At 54.5% G+C, this 18,534-nt stretch overlaps 2 protein-coding genes across 5 annotated transcripts; both read left to right on the top strand.

The window, feature by feature from the left end:
• Positions 1–4,500: 4,500 nt before the first annotated feature.
• On the top strand, positions 4,501–12,115 carry SPATA24 (spermatogenesis associated 24). Of its 4 annotated transcripts, none has more exons than XM_045394943.3 (6): positions 4,501–4,635; positions 5,878–5,943; positions 6,515–6,645; positions 6,730–6,800; positions 11,740–11,842; positions 11,953–12,115. In XM_045394943.3, the coding sequence occupies exons 1-6, from the start codon at positions 4,519–4,521 to the stop codon at positions 12,080–12,082; spliced, it is 618 nt and encodes a 205-aa protein (XP_045250878.1). In that variant the 5' UTR covers positions 4,501–4,518; the 3' UTR covers positions 12,083–12,115. The 4 variants fall into 4 exon arrangements, with proteins under 4 accessions (XP_045250878.1, XP_005557985.2, XP_005557987.2 ...); XM_005557928.5 differs by having other exon boundaries at positions 5,761–5,943; XM_005557930.4 differs by lacking the exons at positions 11,740–11,842; positions 11,953–12,115 and adding an exon at positions 11,457–11,605 and having other exon boundaries at positions 5,761–5,943.
• Positions 12,116–13,782: 1,667 nt separating this feature from the next.
• Positions 13,783–18,279, top strand: PROB1 (proline rich basic protein 1). The gene has a single exon (XM_005557926.5). The coding sequence runs from the start codon at positions 13,806–13,808 to the stop codon at positions 16,839–16,841; it is 3,036 nt and encodes a 1,011-aa protein (XP_005557983.3). The 5' UTR covers positions 13,783–13,805; the 3' UTR covers positions 16,842–18,279.
• Positions 18,280–18,534: the final 255 nt, after the last annotated feature.

The raw sequence follows: 18,534 nt of genomic DNA, 5'->3' as shown, positions 1-18,534 counted from the left end.
ACTGTGTTAGCCAGGATGGTCTCGATCTCCTGACCTCGTGATCCGCCCGTCTCGGCCTCCCAAAGTGCTGGGATTACAGGCTTGAGCCACTGCGCCCGGCCGGCTCCATCAATTTTACCTCCAGAATATCCTAAGCCTACTCTCATCTCTGACACTGACTCTCAAACTACCATCCACTTTCACTGCAGTAGCCTTCTCAGTTAAAGTTGTCTCTGTGCACTTACACAGCCCCACTCCAGTCTGTGTACCTCACTGCAACAAAAGATATCTTTTCCAAGCATAAATTGGATCACATCATCCTCTTGCTTAAAATATTTCAGTAGTTTTCTTTTGTCTCTAAAATAAAAATCATCAAAGTCCTTAGCATGGCTTACCTTGCTTAGCAAGGCTCTGCCAAGTTCCTTGTCTCTACCCACTGCCCAAGCCCCCTCTTGCCCTATAATCTTTTTCTTTTATGCCATGCTAGCCTTTAGTTACTACACTCTACAACCCCTTTTGCCCCAGGGACTTTGTGTACATTGTTTCCTCTTTCTGGTATCCCTACCTACTCACCTGCCCCTACCCTCTTTGCTAAGCGCTTCCTAGTTACCTTAATAGGCTTCAGCTCAGACATCACTTCCTCACAGAAGCTTTCTCTGCCCCACCTGGCTAAGTTTCCCTTTAGATTTAGCTGGTTGTTTGATTATTGTCTGACTTTTCTCACTAGACTAAGTTCCTGACTGGTTTTACCTGAAATGAACCTTGAAGGGGCTGGTGTGCCATCTGTCACAAGGATTTGCTCCTTATAAGTGCAGCCCAAATTCTTTGACACTACTCCCATTGAAAGGTGATGGGGTCAGGGGGTGGAATCTGTGTCCCCTCCTCTGGAATCTGGACTCTGACTCCTTGACCACTAGAATACAGCAAAAATGACACTATGCCAGGTATCAGGCCCAGGCCTTAAGAAACTGGCATCTTCCATTTTCTGTCACTTTGAATGCTTCCTCTTTAACCCAATTTCCATGCTATCAGAAAGTCCAGGCAGCCTGTGGAGAGGAACCAAGACCCTTGGTCCTCAGCCCTAGCAGAGCTCCCAGCTGACAGCACCAACTTGCCAGTCACGTGAGTGAGCCGTGTTGGAAGTGGAACTTCTAACCCCCCATTGAACCATCCCAGCTCACACTGCATGGAGCAGAGATAAGCTTTCGCCATTGAACCTTGCCAAATTCCAGATTCATGAACAAAATGATTTTTTTCAATGACTTAAAAAAATTGGGGGGGGGTGGTTTATTATGCACCAATAGATAACCAGAACATCAGCCAAAATGGCAAGCCTCTGCAGAAAGGCAACCCTTCTCGGGCAGGATCACAGAGCTGTTTGTGATGTCATCCTGAGTCTCACTGAGCCCTGGTTGACCAGGAGCCCACAGTGCCTTTCAACATATAGAGGAGTCTGTGGCAGTGCCCAACCAGGGTGACCACCCCTCATGTCCATGCTAGGAAGCAGGTGCAGACCTGGATCCAGGGTTCTCTCTTGCTCATAACCTTCCACCCTGAGATGGTTGCTGGAGCCTACTGCTCTCCAGGGTTTTGCCCCAAATATGCAGAGAGCAGCCTGTTCCAGCTGGTGAAGGTGGATGTTGGATACCAAGGGACATCAAGCAGTGCCTCATGAAAGACCCTAGGGAGGGAATGCAGTTCGTGGGGAAGGCTCAGGGATCACTGCCCCAGAGGAATGTGCAGCTTTGTGCAAGGTGATTCAGGTGAACATTCACATTTGGTACACCAAGTTTTGAGAGGCGTCTGTGCTGAGGCACACAACCTACACAGTGCCCTCTAGGCACACTCTCCAGTACAGTAGCCAGTAGCCGCACATGGCCATTTATTGATTGATTGATTGATTGAGACGGAGTCTCGCTCTGTCCACCTGGCTGGAGTGCAATGGCGCGATCTCCGCTCACTGCAAGCTCCGCCTCCCGGGATCGTGCCATTCTCTTGCCTCAGCCTCCTGAGTAGCTGGGACTACAGGCGCCCGTCACCGCGCCTGGCTAATTTTTTTTTTTTGTATTTTTAGTAGAGATGGAGTTTCACCGTGTTAGCCAGGATGGTCTCGATCTCCTGACCTTGTGATCCGCCCGCCTCAGCCTCCCAAAGTGCTGGGATTACAGGCGTGAGCCACCGCGCCCTTCCCACATGGCCATTTAAACTAAAATTTTTTTTAATGTTAAAGAGCCATGATTAAGGTGATCTTGAGGAAAAAAAAAAAATTAAAAGCAATATCTCAGCCACATGAGTTACATTTCAACTGCTGAAGAGCCACATGTGGCTAGTGGCTACTGAACTGAATAGTACAGATGTAGAACATTTTCCTCACTAGAAGTTTTATTGAACAGTATTGTTCTAGGCCCTTTAAGAGAGGTCAGCCGGGCACAGTGGCTTACGCCTGTAATCCCAGCATTTTGGGAGGCCGAGGTGGGTGGATCACCTGAGGTCAGGAGTTCGAGACCAGCCTGGCCAACATGGTGAAACCCCGTCTCTACTAAAAATACAAAAATTACCTGGGTATGATGGCAGTTGCCTGTAATCCCAGCTACTGGGGAGGCTGAGGCAGGAGAATCACTTGAACACGGGAGGCAGAGGTTGCAGTGAGCCAAGATTGCGCCACTGCACTCCAGCCTGGGGGACAGAGCAAGATTCCATCTCAAAAAAAAAAAAAAAAAAAAGAGAGAGAACATGGTGAAACCCCGTCTCTACTAAAAATACAAAAAATTAGCTGGGCGTGGTGGCGGGCACCCGTAGTCCCAGCTACTCGGGAGGCTGAGGCAGGAGAACAGCATGAACCCGGGGGCACGGAGCTTGCAGTGAGCCCAGATCGCACCACTGCACTCCAGCCTGGGCGTCAGAGCAAGACTCCATCTCAAAAAAAAAAAAAAAAAAAAAAGAAAAAGAAAAAGAAAAAAGAGAGAGAGGTCAACAGAGATGGCTTTGTCTCCAAGTCCATGAAAATAAATGCAAGAAACAAAACAAGGGCTCCTGCTGAGAGAACCACAGGGATGGCCAAGTTTGTCAGGCCGCTAGGGAGTTTTGGGGAGCAGCTTGAATGACTTACCCTGAGCTTTCTGCCTCCTTTCATAGTCACTGGTAACTTTTTTTCCAAACTCCTTGTTAGTATAGTCATTTCCTACTTGGGGGTATCACATTCCATAACTTCCATCCATGACATGCAACAAAAATGCAGCACAACATCCTGGTTAAGAACATGAACTCCAAGCCCAGCGTGGTGGCTCATGCCTGTAATCCCAACACATTGGGAGGCCAAGGCAGGCGGATCACCTGAGGTCAGGAGTTCGAGACCAGCCTGGCCAACATGGCGAAACTCCGTCTCTACTAAAAATATGAAAATTAGCCGGGCGTGGTGGCAGGCGCCTGTAATCCCAGCTACTTGGGAGGCTGAGGCGGGAGAATCGCTTGAACCCGGAAGGCGAAGGTTGCAGTGAGCCGAGATCATGTCCCTGCACTCCAGCCTGGGCGACAGAGCGAGACTTCATCTCAAAAAACAAACAAAAACATGGACGCTGGAACAAACTGCCCATAGCAGAACTCTTGTTCCACAACTTACTAGAGTGACCTTGGGCAAGTTATTCATTCTCATTCTCATAGAGCTCGGGTAAAAAGGGGCTAATAGAAGTTCTATGAGGGTCACATGAAATAATATAAACATAATGGTGCCACGAAATAGTGAACACAATATATATTCGCTCTGATGTTCTCCAAACCTAATCTTATTTGGGTTTCCAAGAAAAAAAAAAAAAGCCTTCAAAAGAGACTTGGTGAGTGTGTGTAATCACCGTATCCTTCCCTGACTTCATTTTACTAAACTCTCCTCCTTCAAGCCCTCTTCAGTCCTCCTAATCTCTTCAGGGCCCTCCTCCTGAGGTGGTGGCACATGGCTCTAGTGCAGCTGCCCAGAGCCTGGTATCAGAGTATGAAGACTTTGATCTCAGGTGAAGCCATTCTCGTTTTTTATCTTCTTCTATCTTCCGTGCTTAGGCCCCCCAAGTACTAAGTGTGTTCCAGGAGGCTGGAATATCATACAATGGAGGAAATTTGGAGATCAGGATAAAGATTTGGAGAAAGAGGCATGAGAAGCTAAAGATGCAGGAGTTGCCTATGCCGGCTCTTGCTTCGTGGTCATGCAGCTTAAGAGGCCCTGGATGAAGGCCGAGGGCTGGTGTTCTGAGTGTTGCCTGCTCGCAGTCAAGGAAAGTACAAGCCGGGCCCTGCCAGCTTCTCAGGACCGCGTAAGAAACAGAAGATGTAATAAAATAGCAATTTCCTATAAAATTAAATGCCTTAAGGGTTGTTAGCAGTTTCCTCGCCCCAGGCGGCTCCTTTAAGAGGCGGCTCCTCGCCCTGCTAACAGAGGAAGTCCCCGCCCCCCGTTGCTAGGGTGCTCTGTGGCGTCGCATTCTCATTGGTGGGCGACGGCGGGGAGCACCCCCGAGGCAGCCATTTCCAACTAGCTGGCGGGGGCAAAAGATGGCGACGCCCCTCGGGTGGTCGAAGGCGGGGTCAGGATCTGTGTGTCTCGCCTTCGATCAACTGCGGGACGTGATTGAGTCTCAGGAGGAACTGATCCACCAGCTGAGGAATGTGGTATGCAGCCAGAGGAGCTTGGGGAGAGGCGGGGCCGGATGCCTCACTGATGGGGGCGGGGCCAGAACCTGTTCCGATGCCGGGCCGTGGCTAGAACGCATGGCCCATGGCGTAATCAGGAGGAGGCTGGGCTTGGTCGGTAGGGGTAGAGCCAAAAAGAGGCGGGCTTTCCTGAACCAGGGAATTTTAACTAATATCAAGCCATATTCTCCCTTCCGTTTGCCTGGTTACTGCAAGAGCTGGTAGAGTCCCTGAGCCTCAGTTTCCCCATTTTCGGTGAAGATGACGTCACTGAGTTCCCATGGCCCTCGTGTGCAGGCAGAGAAACTGTTATCCCTTCTATTATGGACACCCTTCCGCAGAGTCAAAGGCAGTGCCATGATGAATGCAGTAAGCGCAGATTTGGCCCTTGCCAATGCTAACTTAGGGGCCTCCAAGAACTTTACATGCCTTAGCTTTTGCCTTCTCAATCAAACCCCAGCTAATGGGTGCAAAGCATTGCAGTCACAGATTACCTGGGTAGGCATGATAGAATCCTGGCCAGCTGGAGTTCATGGTTTTTCTGGTTTTGTTTTTCTGTCTTGGTAAGAAGGTTGAATGTATCTCCATCTCAGAAATAAAACTGGCTTCACATCTATTTCTCATTCTAAGTTGTTCTTAGACAATTTCTTCCCTTCTGGGAAGTTGAATGTGGGGGAAAGGGGAGAGAGACATGTCCTATTAGCTACCCTAATGCTCTAATTCAACAAAATGTATGGAGCTCTAGGCACTGAATTGCCTTTGATTCCCAGAAGATACCCAGGTCTTCCTCTTGGCAGCTGACCTTGGCATGGGTGTCCCCACCATCCAGAGTGCTTTTCTGTCTATCCCTTTTCTGGCCCACCCTATATAGCAGTCAGATCTCAGTTCTAATGTCCCCTTTTCCGGAAGCGATTCTGACCCTTCCCCAAGCTGTGTTGGTGCCTCCTCTGGGCCCCAGATCCCCTTATGTCTCCCCATCAAGGCACACAACATGTTAGAAGTGCTAGCGGTGGACTGCCTCCTCCATTAGACTGGCTGCTCCTTGAGGGCAGCACTTATTGCTGAGTCTCAGTTTATCTGTGGAACTGAATTCTCCCTTCCCAGGGCCTCAGTCTTATCCTACCACGAGCATTATCCTGTTATCCACTTTTGGTCCTGGTCCCTAGAGGGCGCCCCTTCTACTCCAGCCCCAGGCCCTCCCTCAGCCAGGCTCTGTTGCAGATGGTTCTCCAGGACGAAAATTTTGTCAGTAAAGAAGAGTTCCAGGCAGTGGAGAAGAAGCTGGTGGTAAGTAATGGCCTCTGCAGTCTCCTAATCTTCCCCCTTTTCCCAGGACCCCTGTGGTTAGGCAGGCTCATTAAGTATTAGCCTCTGATGATGGGTGCGGTGGCTCACAACTGTAATCCCAGCCCTTTGGGAGGCCAAGGTGGCAAATCACTTGAGGTCAGGAGTTTGAGACCAGCCTGGCCAACATGGTGAAACCCTGTCTCTACTAAAAATACAAAAAAAAAAAAAAAAAATTAGCCAAGCATGTGTGGTGGCAGGCGCCTGTAATCCCAGCTACTTGGGAGGCTGGGACAGGAGAATTGCTTGAACCCAGGAGGCGGAGGTTGTACTAAGCTGAGATCATGCCACTGCACTCCAGCCTGCGCAACAGAGTGAGACTCTGTCTAAAAAAAAAAAAAAAAAGTAAAAAGAAAGGTCAGCCTCTGAGAACCTCCAGCCCTAGTAGCAAGGTGGCCAGAATCTCCCTGTGCCCTGGTGTCTATGTGTCTGTCTGAGAAGCGGGGCTGGTTAAGGGAGTCTAGGAGACCCAAGGCGGCCCAGGGTAATGAAGTGACTGCTGCCACCCCTGCAGGAAGAGAAAGCTGCCCATGCCAAGACCAAGGTCCTCCTGGCCAAGGAAGAGGAGAAGTTACAGTTTGCCCTCGGAGAGGTAGAGGTGCTGTCCAAACAGCTGGAGAAAGAGAAGCTGGCCTTTGAAAAAGCGTGAGTGGGCCTCAGTAGGGGGTGTGGGGTTTGGGGGACGCATCTGCTTGCTAGCCTGCCCACCCTCCCATCTTCCCCACCCAGGCTCTCCAGTGTCAAAAGCAAAGTCCTACAGGAGTCCAGCAAGAAGGACCAGCTCATTACCAAATGCAATGGTAGGCGGGAGGCCCGTGCTCTCCACCACGGTTATATAAACGGGCTCTTTCCTAACCACCCAGTGCCTGTGTCAAAGGCAGGGTTTCACTCTAACACCTGTCCCCAGCTGAGGATACAGGCAGGCCCAGGTGGGCCACACCTTCGAAAAGGCCTTAAGGGACCAGGCAGGCCACGGAAATGAGGGAAGCAGTCGGTGTACTATATTCTTCACCGCCATAAAGGAATGGGCTTGCTCCCATTTTTCCTGAAACATACAACCTTCTTAGTCCACCTTTTGTTTTCCCACTTTTGATGGGTTACTCCTAACTCTGATACAAGAGGAACACAGGGCAAGCACTGTCCTATTTGGGACTTGATCCTTAGTCTCAGGGTCAGGACTCAATAGGGAAGGGTGCACATGGTGACAGGGGGATAGGACTGCCAGATCTTTAAAATGGAAATTAATAATTATTTATATTTTTCTAAGACTGGGGATCACTGTGCTGCCCAGGCTGGTCTCAAATGACTGGGCTCAAGTGATTCACCCACCTCAGCCTCCCAAGTAGCTGGGACTACTTGGTGTGAGCCACCATGCCCAGTGAAACCAAGTTGTTTTGTTTTGTTTTGTTTTATTGAGATGGAGTCTTGTTCTGTTGCCTAGGCTGGAGTGCAGCGGCACACGGCTCACTGCAAACTCCGTCTCCCAGGTTCAAGTGATTCTTCTGCCACAGCCTCCCGAGTAGCTGGGATTACAGGTGTGCACCACCACGCCTGGCTAATTTTTGTATTTTTGGTAGAGATGGGGTTTCACCATGTTGGTCAAGCTGGTCTCGAACTCCCCACCTCAGCCTCCCAAAGTGTTGGGATTACAGGCGTGAGCCACTGCACCCAGCCAAAACCAAGTTTTAATGGAAGCTTTTCTGACTTTTTAGTGTTGGCAGTTGATTTTGAAATTTTAAAACTATTGTGTAGGCCAAGTAAAATATCTGTGGGCTGCCAGTTTTCAACTCTGCTCTGTGCAGATGCCTGTGGGCCACTTGTTTGGCTCAGTTGGTGCCATAAGTTGTGGGGCACCTTTAGAGTCAGCTACACTGTGTCCTTACACCTCAGGAGCCCCGTTTATTTCTTAGAATGCTAAACTCCCCTTACCCAGTTTAAGTATGGGCTGGGCGCAGTGGCTCATGCCTGTAATCCCAACACTTTGGGAGGCCAAGGCAGGCGGATCACATGAGGTCAGAAGTTCAAGACCAGCCTGGCCAACATGGTGAAACCCCATCTCCACTAAAAATACCAAAAATTCCCTGGGTGTAGTGGCGGGAGCTTGTAATCCCAGCTACTCAGGAGGCTGAGACAGGAGAATTGCTTGAACCCGGGAGGCAGAGGTTGCAGCAAGCTGAGATCGTGCCATTGCACTCCAGCCTGGGCAACAAGAGTAAAACTCCATCTCAAAAAAAAAAAAATGTAGGTATGAATTCCAGGCACAACATCTGCTTTGTTCACTGCAGCAGATCTCCAGTAGGCCAGAGCCCAAGCGCAAGAGGTTCAAGGTCCTTCCTGGTGAGGCTCCCACATGGAGCCTCGAGTACCCTGCCTTTCACCAATTCAGCCTTCTCTCTCTCCTGGTGAGTGCTCTCACTGGGAAGATGCCAGCAGGCTGACATCTTGATCTGGCCAGGCAGGCTGACAAGTCTCATAGTAATTTGGTCACTGGCTTCTGCCAGGGCAGGGCCCAACAGGCAGTCACTGCCCCCATGCTCAAGGCCATTGGTCCCCTCAGTTTTGCCCTCTCCCTGGGCATCCCCTTACTTCCCAAAAAAGAACCTGGGGTTCTTTCCTGGTGGGGCCAGAGACATCCGTCCCCTAGGTAATTTTCTTCCAACAGAGATCAGTCAAGCCCACGGGGCTTTGGATCTGCTTGTTGGTAGGTGTGTGTGTCATGGGGACAGGTCCTGGATGCCTCCCCCAGAATATTCAAAACCCCTCCAGTGGGACACAAGCCCTCTTGAGCCAGTCTGGTGATGTGAACCTCACCCTGGCCAGTGCCTCCCACCCCATCCCTACAAACTCCCCTTGTGTGGTTCAGTTTGGTTTTTACACTTACATAGTTCTTCACTCTCAAAGGGATTTTCTAACCATTCTCTCATCATCGGGAGCCACAGGCTTTTATTTTCAAAGAGTCACACAAATTTCTAATTCTTTTTCCCAAACGAACTTCACAAGTAATTAATCCCACTTAGCTGGACGCCTGGGAAGGAGATTCAACAGTCCTCATCCCATGACCTGGTGAACTCATGTCTTCATTCTCTCCCTCCACCTGTCTCCTCTTTTCCATGCTGCGCCTTCACTTTTTACCAGGTCTTCTCTTTTGTTTTTTTTGTTTGTTTGTTTTTGTTTTCTTTTTTTTTGAGACGGAGTCTCGCTCTGCCGCCCAGGCTGGAGTGCAGTGGCCGGATCTCAGCTCACTGCAAGCTCCACCTCCCGGGTTCCCGCCATTCTCCTGCCTCAGCCTCCCGAGTAGCTGGGACTACAGGCGCCCGCCACCGCGCCCGGCTAGTTTTTTGTATTTTTTAGTAGAGACGGGATTTCACCGTGTTAGCCAGGATGGTCTCGATCTCCTGACCTCGTGATCCGCCCGTCTTGGCCTCCCAAAGTGCTGGGATTACAGGCTTGAGCCACCGCGCCCGGCCCAGGTCTTCTCTTTTGAAATCTTAAATGCTTAGACATTTCTGTATTTTCAGAGTTTGTGTTCTAGTTAATCCTTGTCCAACCTTTTTTTTTTTTTTTTTGAGACGGAGTCTCTCTCTGCCGCCCAGGCTGGAGTGTAGTGGCGAGATCTCGTCTCACTGCAAGCTCCGCCTCCCAGGTTCATGCCATTCTCCTGCCTCAGCCTCCCGAGTAGCTGGGACTACAGGCGCCCGCCACCACGTCCGGCTAATTTTTTGTATTTTTAGTAGAAACAGGGTTTCACCGTGTTAGCCAGGATGGTCTCGATCTCCTGACCTCATGATCTGCCCATGTTGGCCTCCCAAAGTGCTGGGCTTACAGGCGTGAGCCACCGTGCCCGGCCTGTTTTTTTTTTTTGAAGCAGAGTCTGGGTCTGTTACCCAGGCTGAAGTGCAATGGCACGTTCTTGGCTCACTGCGACCTCCGTCTCTCTTGGGTTCAAGTAATTCTGCCTCAACCTCCAAAGTAGCTGGGATTACAGGCATGTGCCACCACACCCGGCTAATTTTTGTATTTTTAGTAGAGACAGGGTTTCACCATGTTGGCCAGGCTGGTCTTAAACTCCTGACCTCAGGTGATCCATCCGCCTTGGCCTCCCAGAGTGCTGGAATTACAGGCGTGAGCTACTGTGCCCGGCCCCTTGTCCAGCCTTTAAAGACAGTAGGATTTTCTTTCTGTGGGAATCAGAATTTTCCAGGGTGCCATGTGGGGCAGTTATGTAAATGAAGCACCCCAGATCCCTATAGTCTCCTTGGATTTTGATCCAACACAGAAAAATTATCATTTATTTATTTATTTATTTTTTAGAGACAGGGTCTTGCTCTGTCACCCAGACTGGAGTGCAGGGGCACAGTCATACCTCATTGCAGCCCCCAACTCCTGAGCTCAAGTGATCCTCTTGCCTCAGCAAGTAGCCAGGACTACAGGCGCGTTCCACCACCATGCCCAGCTAGTTTTTTGTTTTTTTTTTTTTAAGTTTTGTAGAGGCGAGGTCTCACTATGTTGCCCGGACTGGTCTCTTACTTCTGGGCTCAAGCCTCAGAAAGTCATCTTTGCCCAAATGTACGATTAATTTGGGGGTAGGCTTTGCCACCACTATCTCACTGGTTCTTCCCTATACCACTGTGGGATAGGGCTGTCTCTTTCCCCATCCTTGAAATGAGGAAACAGGTCTGAAAATCCAGGCAACTCCATCTTCTCCCATCAACCCTGAAGCCCTAGCACAAGGCTGGGCATCCAGCCAGCCCCCGGGAAGTTTGGTTGGACTAGATGATTGAACTAGGTCATGTTTCTAAGTCCTAACCCCCCAGGAACATCCCATTCATTCGGTCTGCAAATATACTTTTTGTATACCTATTATGTGCCAGGTACTGTTTTAGGCATTAGGGATAAAGGTGTGAATAAAACAAAGATCCTTGTCCTAGTGGACCTTACATCCTAGTAGCAGAGAAGACAGATGAATAAAGTATATGGTATGTTAGGTAAAAGTGTTAAGAAAAATAAAGCAGGATGTCGGGCATGGTGGCTCACTCCTGTAATCCCAGCATTTTGGGAGGCCGAGGTGGATGGATCACCTGAGGTCACGAGTTCGAGACCAGCCTGGCCAACATGGTGAAACCCCATCTCTACTAAAAATACAAAAATTAGCCAGGTGTGGTGGCAGGTGCCTGTAATCCCACCCAGCTATTTGGGAGGCTGAGGCAGGAGAATTGCTTGAACTCAGGAGGAGGAGGTTGCAGTGAGCCAAGATCATGCCACTGCACTCCAGCCTGGCAACAGAGCAAGACTCAGTCTCAAAAAAAAGAAAAGAAAAAGAAAAAGAAAGCAGAAAGCAGGAAGAGGGAGTAGGAAGTACTGGGAAATGTAATTTTTAGATGAGGGAGAGTTTCTCCAAGGAGGCAACATCTGTAAAGACCTGCTGGAGTTGAGGGCAGGTGCCATTCATCTTCCAGCCTTTGGGCAGGACTGCCCACCTCTCTCCAAGGACCTTCTCCTGCCCTCATGTGGGTCCTCTGGTCCAGAATAGACTTGTGAAGTCATTGACAACAATCCTCAAACACTGCACTCCCCCAAGACTGCATAATAAACTCATTCATACTAAGGTATTAGCAGTTCTTCATGGAGAACTCCTGGGTGGGCAGCCAAGCTCTGAAAAGCCCCATGAGGGAATGCCTTATCTCAGGAAGGAGCCCTGGGATGGGAACCACCCCTCCTCCCTGCCTCTTTCCCCCACAGAGATTGAGTCTCACATTATAAAGCAAGAAGATATACTTAATGGCAAAGAGAATGAGATTAAAGAGTTGCAGCAAGTTATCAGCCAGCAGAAACAGATCTTCAGGTGAGGGGTCTGGGCCTGGCTGGGGGTGTTGATGACACTGGGGAGCCAGACCTCTGGCCCCTACATACCCTGGGCTGTCTACAGTCCACCACCAGCGGGCTCCATTGCAGGAATCACATGTCTGACTTCCGGATCCAGAAGCAGCAGGAGAGCTACATGGCCCAGGTGCTGGACCAGAAGCATAAGAAAGCCTCAGGGACGCGTCAGGCCCACAGCCACCAGCATCCCAGGGAAAAATAAAATGGCCGCCGCTTTCCTGTTCTCTGGCTGTAATCCCCAGCCTCTGCCTTCTCTGCTCTGGGAGTCCCCAGCCTCTAGGCCCTGCTACTTCCCTCCCTTTTGGGTACTGGTAGCGGTCCACAAGGTGGGGGCTTGTAGCCTACGGGAGGAGCTGGGTCTTTGTTGTCTGGTAGGCACCACCGCTTCCTTTGGGTATTTAATCCCTTCCTATATAAACAGCCCTGGTTACCCAGTAACATCCCACCCCACTCCCAGTGTCCTGGTAAATTTGACTCTCCCAACTTGACTACAGGGCTGGAAGCCCTGACCAGAAACTTCAGAGACAGTGGGTTCCAGAACCACAAGGAATTTGGGAAGTCAGTTTCTATCACATGACAATAATGTTATACCTGCAAATTGCATTTGCACTTGCTGACCCTCCCCCAAACAAATAGGAGCTTCACAAATGGGAGGAAGAGAAAAGACAATGCTGTGTGTGGTTTTAAGGTGGAGAAACAATCTGGGAAGGGACCTGGACTTGCACAAGTTGCACAGGTAGGGCTGGATGGGATGGTCTAGCAACATTCTTTCAGAAGCCATCACTGAGTGTCCCCTAGATGATCATGGGGACACACCCAGGCAGAGGACCCACTTCAGGGGTCAGGTTAGCCCAGTGTAGCCTGTCCTGGGTCAGTTTGAGGCCAAGTACACAGGAGGGGTCAGTGCTCTTGCTCCAGGGCCAGCTGGGGCCTGAGTCATAGCAGGACCTTGAAGCCAGAAGTTTAAGGGCAAGTGGTGCCCACAGTTGTAAGACAATGACAGGTGGTGGCTGCCTCCCCACCAGTGCCTGTCCCCAGGGCAGGTCCTAAGGCTGTGGGGGCTGAAATTAGGGCCTTGTGAGTGCCTGGGGGAGCACAGGGCTGTTCTGGCTTCAGGGGCCTTTGGAGCTGGGACCACAAGCTACTTCGAAGCTTCCCATGGGACCCCACATCGGTATCCAGGGCCTGTTCTAGGTGCTGAGGCAGATTGTGAAAACTAGAGCTGTCCACTCCAGCCCCTTCCGATAGGTCCCACTGAGGGCAATGGGTCCAGCCAGGGTAGTACCTTCCTGAGGCCCTGAGGAGTCAGGGAGGCCTCTATTGGTCGGTACTCCTTACTCTACTGAAGGTTGGGGATCGGGGAGAGTGTAACTGGGACCAAGGAAGGTGGTGTGTGCACCCTTAGAAGCTCTAGCTGAGGCCAGCAATGGCAATGGGGGTCCCCTGCAGTGATGTTAAGACACCCGGGGCTGAGGGGAAGATGAAATTGCTGACTCTACCAGAGTCTCCTGGTCTGAAGGTCTGGCTCACAGCCTGAACCGCACACAGCAGTGCCTGACTTCAGGCAGATCCCTGCTGGGCTTCAGTTTCCTCACCTGTGATGGGTGGAGCTGGGCCTAACTCCTGGCTCCAATGCTTCAAAAGTTGGGCCTGCCATTACCTCACCTGCCTGTCCGCCAAAACTTGGAGCCCACCCCAGGTACTCCGGCTTGTGCCTGAGAAGGGGGTTAGTTGGGCATGGGGGCTGGACAGGGAAGGGTGCAGGGCCCAGGTCTCTTCTGCTGCAGGCGCCGCTGGCTCAGGAGTGGACGCGGCCGCTTTAAGGCGCGGTGACCCCACGGCATCCTCGGGCGGGGCGGGGACAGTGCCGGCGCCACCAGCGGAGGCGAATGCGAGGGAGATAGTGCGCGGCGTCCGGCCCCACCATGCTGACAGCGCTCGCCCCGCCAGCCTTGCCTGGGATCCCGAGACAGCTGCCCACGGCCCCCGCGCGGCGCCAGGACTCCTCCGGTTCGTCAGGCTCTTACTACACGGCTCCGGGTTCTCCGGAGCCCCCGGACGTTGGGCCGGACGCGGAAGGCCCAGCGAATTGGCCCTGGGTGGCCCCTGGGCGGGGGGCGGGTGCCCAGCCTCGCCTGTCCGTCAGCGCCCAGAATAGCCGCCAGCGGCACGGGCCCGGCTCGGGTTTCTCGCGAGGCCCGGGCTCCGGCCCACTGCCACCCCAGCCCCAGCTGCGCACGCTGCCGTCGGGGGAGATGGAAGTCATCTTCGGCGTCGGGCCCTTGTTCGACTGCTCCGGCGCAGAGGATCGCGAGGCACAACAGCTCACGGAGCCGGCCTTCATTAGCCCTTTGCCGCCGGGGCCAGCGTCTCCCACTCCTGTCCCACGTCAGTCCCAGGCCCCAGATGGTGGCTCCCGCTGGGCCACCTACCTAGAGCTGCGGCCCCGTGGGCCAACTCCTGCAGCCCCAGCGCAGTTCGAGTGTGTGGAAGTGGCTCTGGAGGAGCGCGCCGCACCCGCCAGGCCCCGGACGGTGCCCAAGCGTCAGATCGAGCTGCGCCCCCGGCCCCAGAGTCCCTCGCGGGCGGCCGGCGCGCCGCGCCCCCGGCTGCTCCTGCGCACCGGCTCCCTGGACGAGTCGCTGGGCCGCCTGCAGGCCGCCGCGGGCTTCGTGCAGACGGCGCTGGCCAGAAAACTGAGCCCCGAGGCCCCGGCCGCGAGCAGCGCCACCTTCAGGCCCACGGGGCTGTCGGAACCTGCGACCCGGGAAACGTCCCGCAGCACCCGCGTGGTCCTGGAGAAGACTAAGTCTCGGCCACTTCGCGTACAAGATAATTCGGCCCCCGCCAAAGCCCCGAGGCCGTGGCCCAGCCTCCGCGAGCGCGCGATTCGGCGCGACAAGCCTGCGCCCGGAACGGAGCCGCTGGGTCCTGTTAGCTCCAGCATCTTCCTTCAGTCAGAGGAGAAGATCCAGGAGGCGCGGAAGACTCGATTCCCGCAAGAGGCGCCGCATCGAACTGTCCAGAGGGCACGGAGTCCGCCTTTTGAGTGTAGGGTCCCCTCGGAGGTTCCGAGTAGGGCTGTGAGGCCAAGAAGCCCGTCCCCGCCGTGGCAGGCTCCAAACGGGGCTGTACGGGGTCCTCGCTGCCCGTCGCCCCAGAACTTGTCCCCGTGGGATCGGACTAGTCAGAGGGTGAGTAGCCCATTGTTCCCTGAAGCCTCCTCCGCGTGGGAAAATCAGAATCTCGCCGTCGAGGAAACTGTCAGCAGGAGAAGCCCTTCCCCTCAGATCCGTTCCCAGTGGAATCAGTGTGTTGCTGGGGAAAGGAGCCCGTCCTTCGAAGCCCCTTCCCAGTGGGAGATTCCACATTCGGCAGTCGGGGATACGGTGGAGCCAGGTAGCAGCCCGTCCCCGCCGGCCTTCTTCCCGTGGGAGGCTCCAGATCGTCCTATTGGAACTTGGGGCGCATCTCCCCAAGAGACGTGGGACCCCATGGGGCCAGGCGCATCGTTAGCATTTACTCAGGAAGCTCAGAATGGGTTAACTCAGGAGGAATTGGCACCGCCTACACCGTCCCCACCCGGGACTCCAGAACCAGCAGAGATGCAGAGTCCATCCACGCGGGAGATTCCGGATCTTGCCTTTGGAGGGAGTCAGCCGTCCCCAGAGGTGGCAGCACCCGACAGCCACCTTGTGGGCACCCTGGACGCCGATAAGTGCCCGGAAGTCTTGGGTTCTGGAGAGGCGGCTTCAGGACGTCCGCGCGTGGCCATTCCGCGGCCTCGAGACGTGCGCAAGTTGGTGAAGACCACTTACGCGCCAGGCTTCCCGGCAGGAGCCCCAGGCTCAAGGCTGCCTGCGCCTCCTGCCGACCCCTGCGGGGAGGAGGGCAGCGAATCCAAGACGCAAGAGCCGCCGGCACTGGGGCCCCCGGTCCCGGCTCACTACACTTCCGTTTTCATCAAGGATTTTCTACCGGTCGTGCCGCACCCCTACGAGCCTCCAGAACCGTCCTTCGACACGGTCCCCCAGGACGCCTCACAGCCCAACGGGGTCATGCGGCGGAGGGCAGAGAACAGCACGGCGAAGCCCTTCAAGCGCACAGAGATCCGCCTGCCTGGGGTCCTGGCCTTGAGTCGCCGGCCCGAGGTAACCTCGGGAGTGCGAGCGCGCGGCCCTGGAGGAAAGAACAGGGATGCAGAGGCCCAGCGCCTTGTCCCCGACGGCAAGGGTCGGACCAGCCCTCTAGGCGGCGCCCGCAGCTCATCCCAGCGATCCCCCGTAGGGCCAGCAGGGGCCCGATCGCCCCGCCCTAGCTCCCCTCAGGTGCACGCCAGCCCGAGCCCTGGGATAGCACTGAAACCGAAGACACCTCCTACGGCCCCCGAGCCCGCGGCTGCCGTCCAGGCGCCACTCCCGCGGGAGCCCCTGGCGTCGGCGGGCAGGACGGCCCCCGCCCAGCCCCGTGCTGCCTCGGCGCCTCCCACAGACCGGTCCCCGCAAAGCGCCTCCCAGGGAGTGCGCAAGCCGCCCGGGGCCGCGCCCAGGGGGAAGGTCTTGGTGGACCCCGAGAGCGGCCGCTACTACTTCGTGGAGGCGCCGCGTCAGCCTCGGCTGCGGGTGCTCTTCGACCCCGAGAGTGGGCAGTACGTGGAGGTGCTGCTGCCGCCCTCGTCCCCTGGGCCGCCCCACCGCGTCTACACCCCTCTGGCCCTGGGCCTCGGCCTCTACCCGCCTGCCTATGGGCCTATACCCAGCCTCTCCCTGCCACCGTCCCCAGGCCCGCAGGCTCTCGGCAACCCCCAGCTACCCTGGGTCTCTGAGGCAGGGCCCCTGGACGGGACCTACTACCTGCCAGTGAGCGGAACCCCCAGCCCTGCACCTCCTCTGCTCTTCTGTGCGCCGCCCTCCAGCTCAGTTCCCACCCAGCCCGGCAAGGGTTCCTTGTTCCCACTGTGAGGCCCCGGGCAGATCCCCATGGAGTTGGAGCCCTTGGATGGCCTGGGAGGTTCTGGCATCCAAGCCCCTACCCTCCTCTCTTTCCGCTGCCTCTGTCTTTAACCCATCCCAGCCAGTCGTCGGACAGGAAGTGATCTTCAGAGAATGAATCTGAGCCCCAAGGCTGGCGGAGCTGGAGTCACCCAGGAAGTGGCTGCCTACTTCCTCTCCCAATGAAATTATGTATCCCTTTCCCAGGCATTCCCAGGGCATGGTGTGGTGTGTGTGGGTGTGTGTATATGTGTATATGTGGGCAAGCAAATAGGGAAAGTGAGGCATCCCTGGGCTTGTCCCCAGGAGCCCATCAGAGGAGGTGCTGGGGCTGCCCTGTGGCAGCAGGAACCGGAGCAGCAGGAGACAGGGCGGGGAACTGTCTGCCTTTCCTGATAGCAGGCCCAGGTGAGGTGAGGCTGGCCAGTGCCCCTGGTGAGGTGGCAGGAAGGACTGGCTGTCAAGTCTGCTCTTAGGAAGAGGAGCTGAGCTTTGGCCTTGGAGGCTACTGGGGGGAAAGTGGCCAGTACAGCCCCAGGCCAGGCTGGCTCTGAGAAAGGGAGCTAAGGCAGGGGGACAGCAGGTGGAAGCAAAGCAAGGAATACAGGGAGGGCCTGGGTCAGGGGTGAGCCTGGAACTTGGGGTGGGAAGATGGGGAGCCTGGCCCTCAGAGCTGAGCTGACTCATTTTTGGGCCAGGGGTGGGGCTTCTGTCCCCGACCCCCTACATCGGGAGTAGGTGAAATGGTCATCAGGAAGGTCTGAGAAGAGGGAGGGTTGGGCTCTTGTCCCACAGGAGTCTCTTGACCCCTCTGTGTGGTTAGAAGGTGGGTTAGGGCTGGCAGTAGAAGCGATACCCCTGGTGGAGTAGCCAGAGGGACCTGCAGCTCTTGGCAGATTCTACTCCCCAGTAACAGATGTGGCAACAAGGCCCAGAGAGGGGCTGGCCCTACAGACCAGTCACAGCAAGGGACAGGGCCCAGAGCCTGCACTTCAGTTGCCCTGAGATTCCAGGAGCCTCTGAGGGAGATGAGGGGGGTCTGCATGAGGTGGGAGGTGGTGTGCGTGGGGGTCTGTGTATAGTTCTGAACCAGAAATGGCTGGCCCTTGCCAGCCTGGTGTGTGATGTGATGAGTTTGCGAAGGACAGTTTCCATGAGAAGCAGTGGCAAGGATGGGGAAGGATGCCTTCGTTGTTCCAGGCCTGTGAGGGGGCCCAGGTCCCTAGCAGTCCCTGCCCTCTGCCCTGGACTGGAAATTGATTAGGAGAGCTATGAGTCAGAACAATTGGCCATTTTCTGGCTGGAGACACCAGCTCCGATGGCATGGAGGCCCTGGGACCACCCCAGGTGCCTTTACCTCATCCTGGTGTGTAATAAATCACTGACCATGGAGCCATGATGGCTGAAATAACTGGTGTGAGGTGCCTGATTTCCTGCCATGGCCTCTCAACACCCTCCACAATGTCCTTCCATGCCTGGGTATGGCCTGGGTGGAGGGGACCTCAGGGCTAGGGAAGGAGACCATGTGTGTCTTAGAAACACTGTAGCATCCCTGTCTCCCTGAATTTGCCTCCCAAGAGGCTGGCAGCCACACCTCATTCCTTCTGGTGGTTGAGTGGCCAGGGGGCCTTGGGTCAATCAGGCTTGGGTTTCTCAGCATGGC

Source organism: Macaca fascicularis, chromosome 6 (assembly GCF_037993035.2).
Source record: "Macaca fascicularis isolate 582-1 chromosome 6, T2T-MFA8v1.1".
Lineage (NCBI taxonomy): Eukaryota > Metazoa > Chordata > Mammalia > Primates > Cercopithecidae > Macaca > Macaca fascicularis.
The sequence above is the reverse complement of the archived record's forward strand: the minus strand, read 5'-3'. Positions and strand labels throughout refer to the sequence as shown.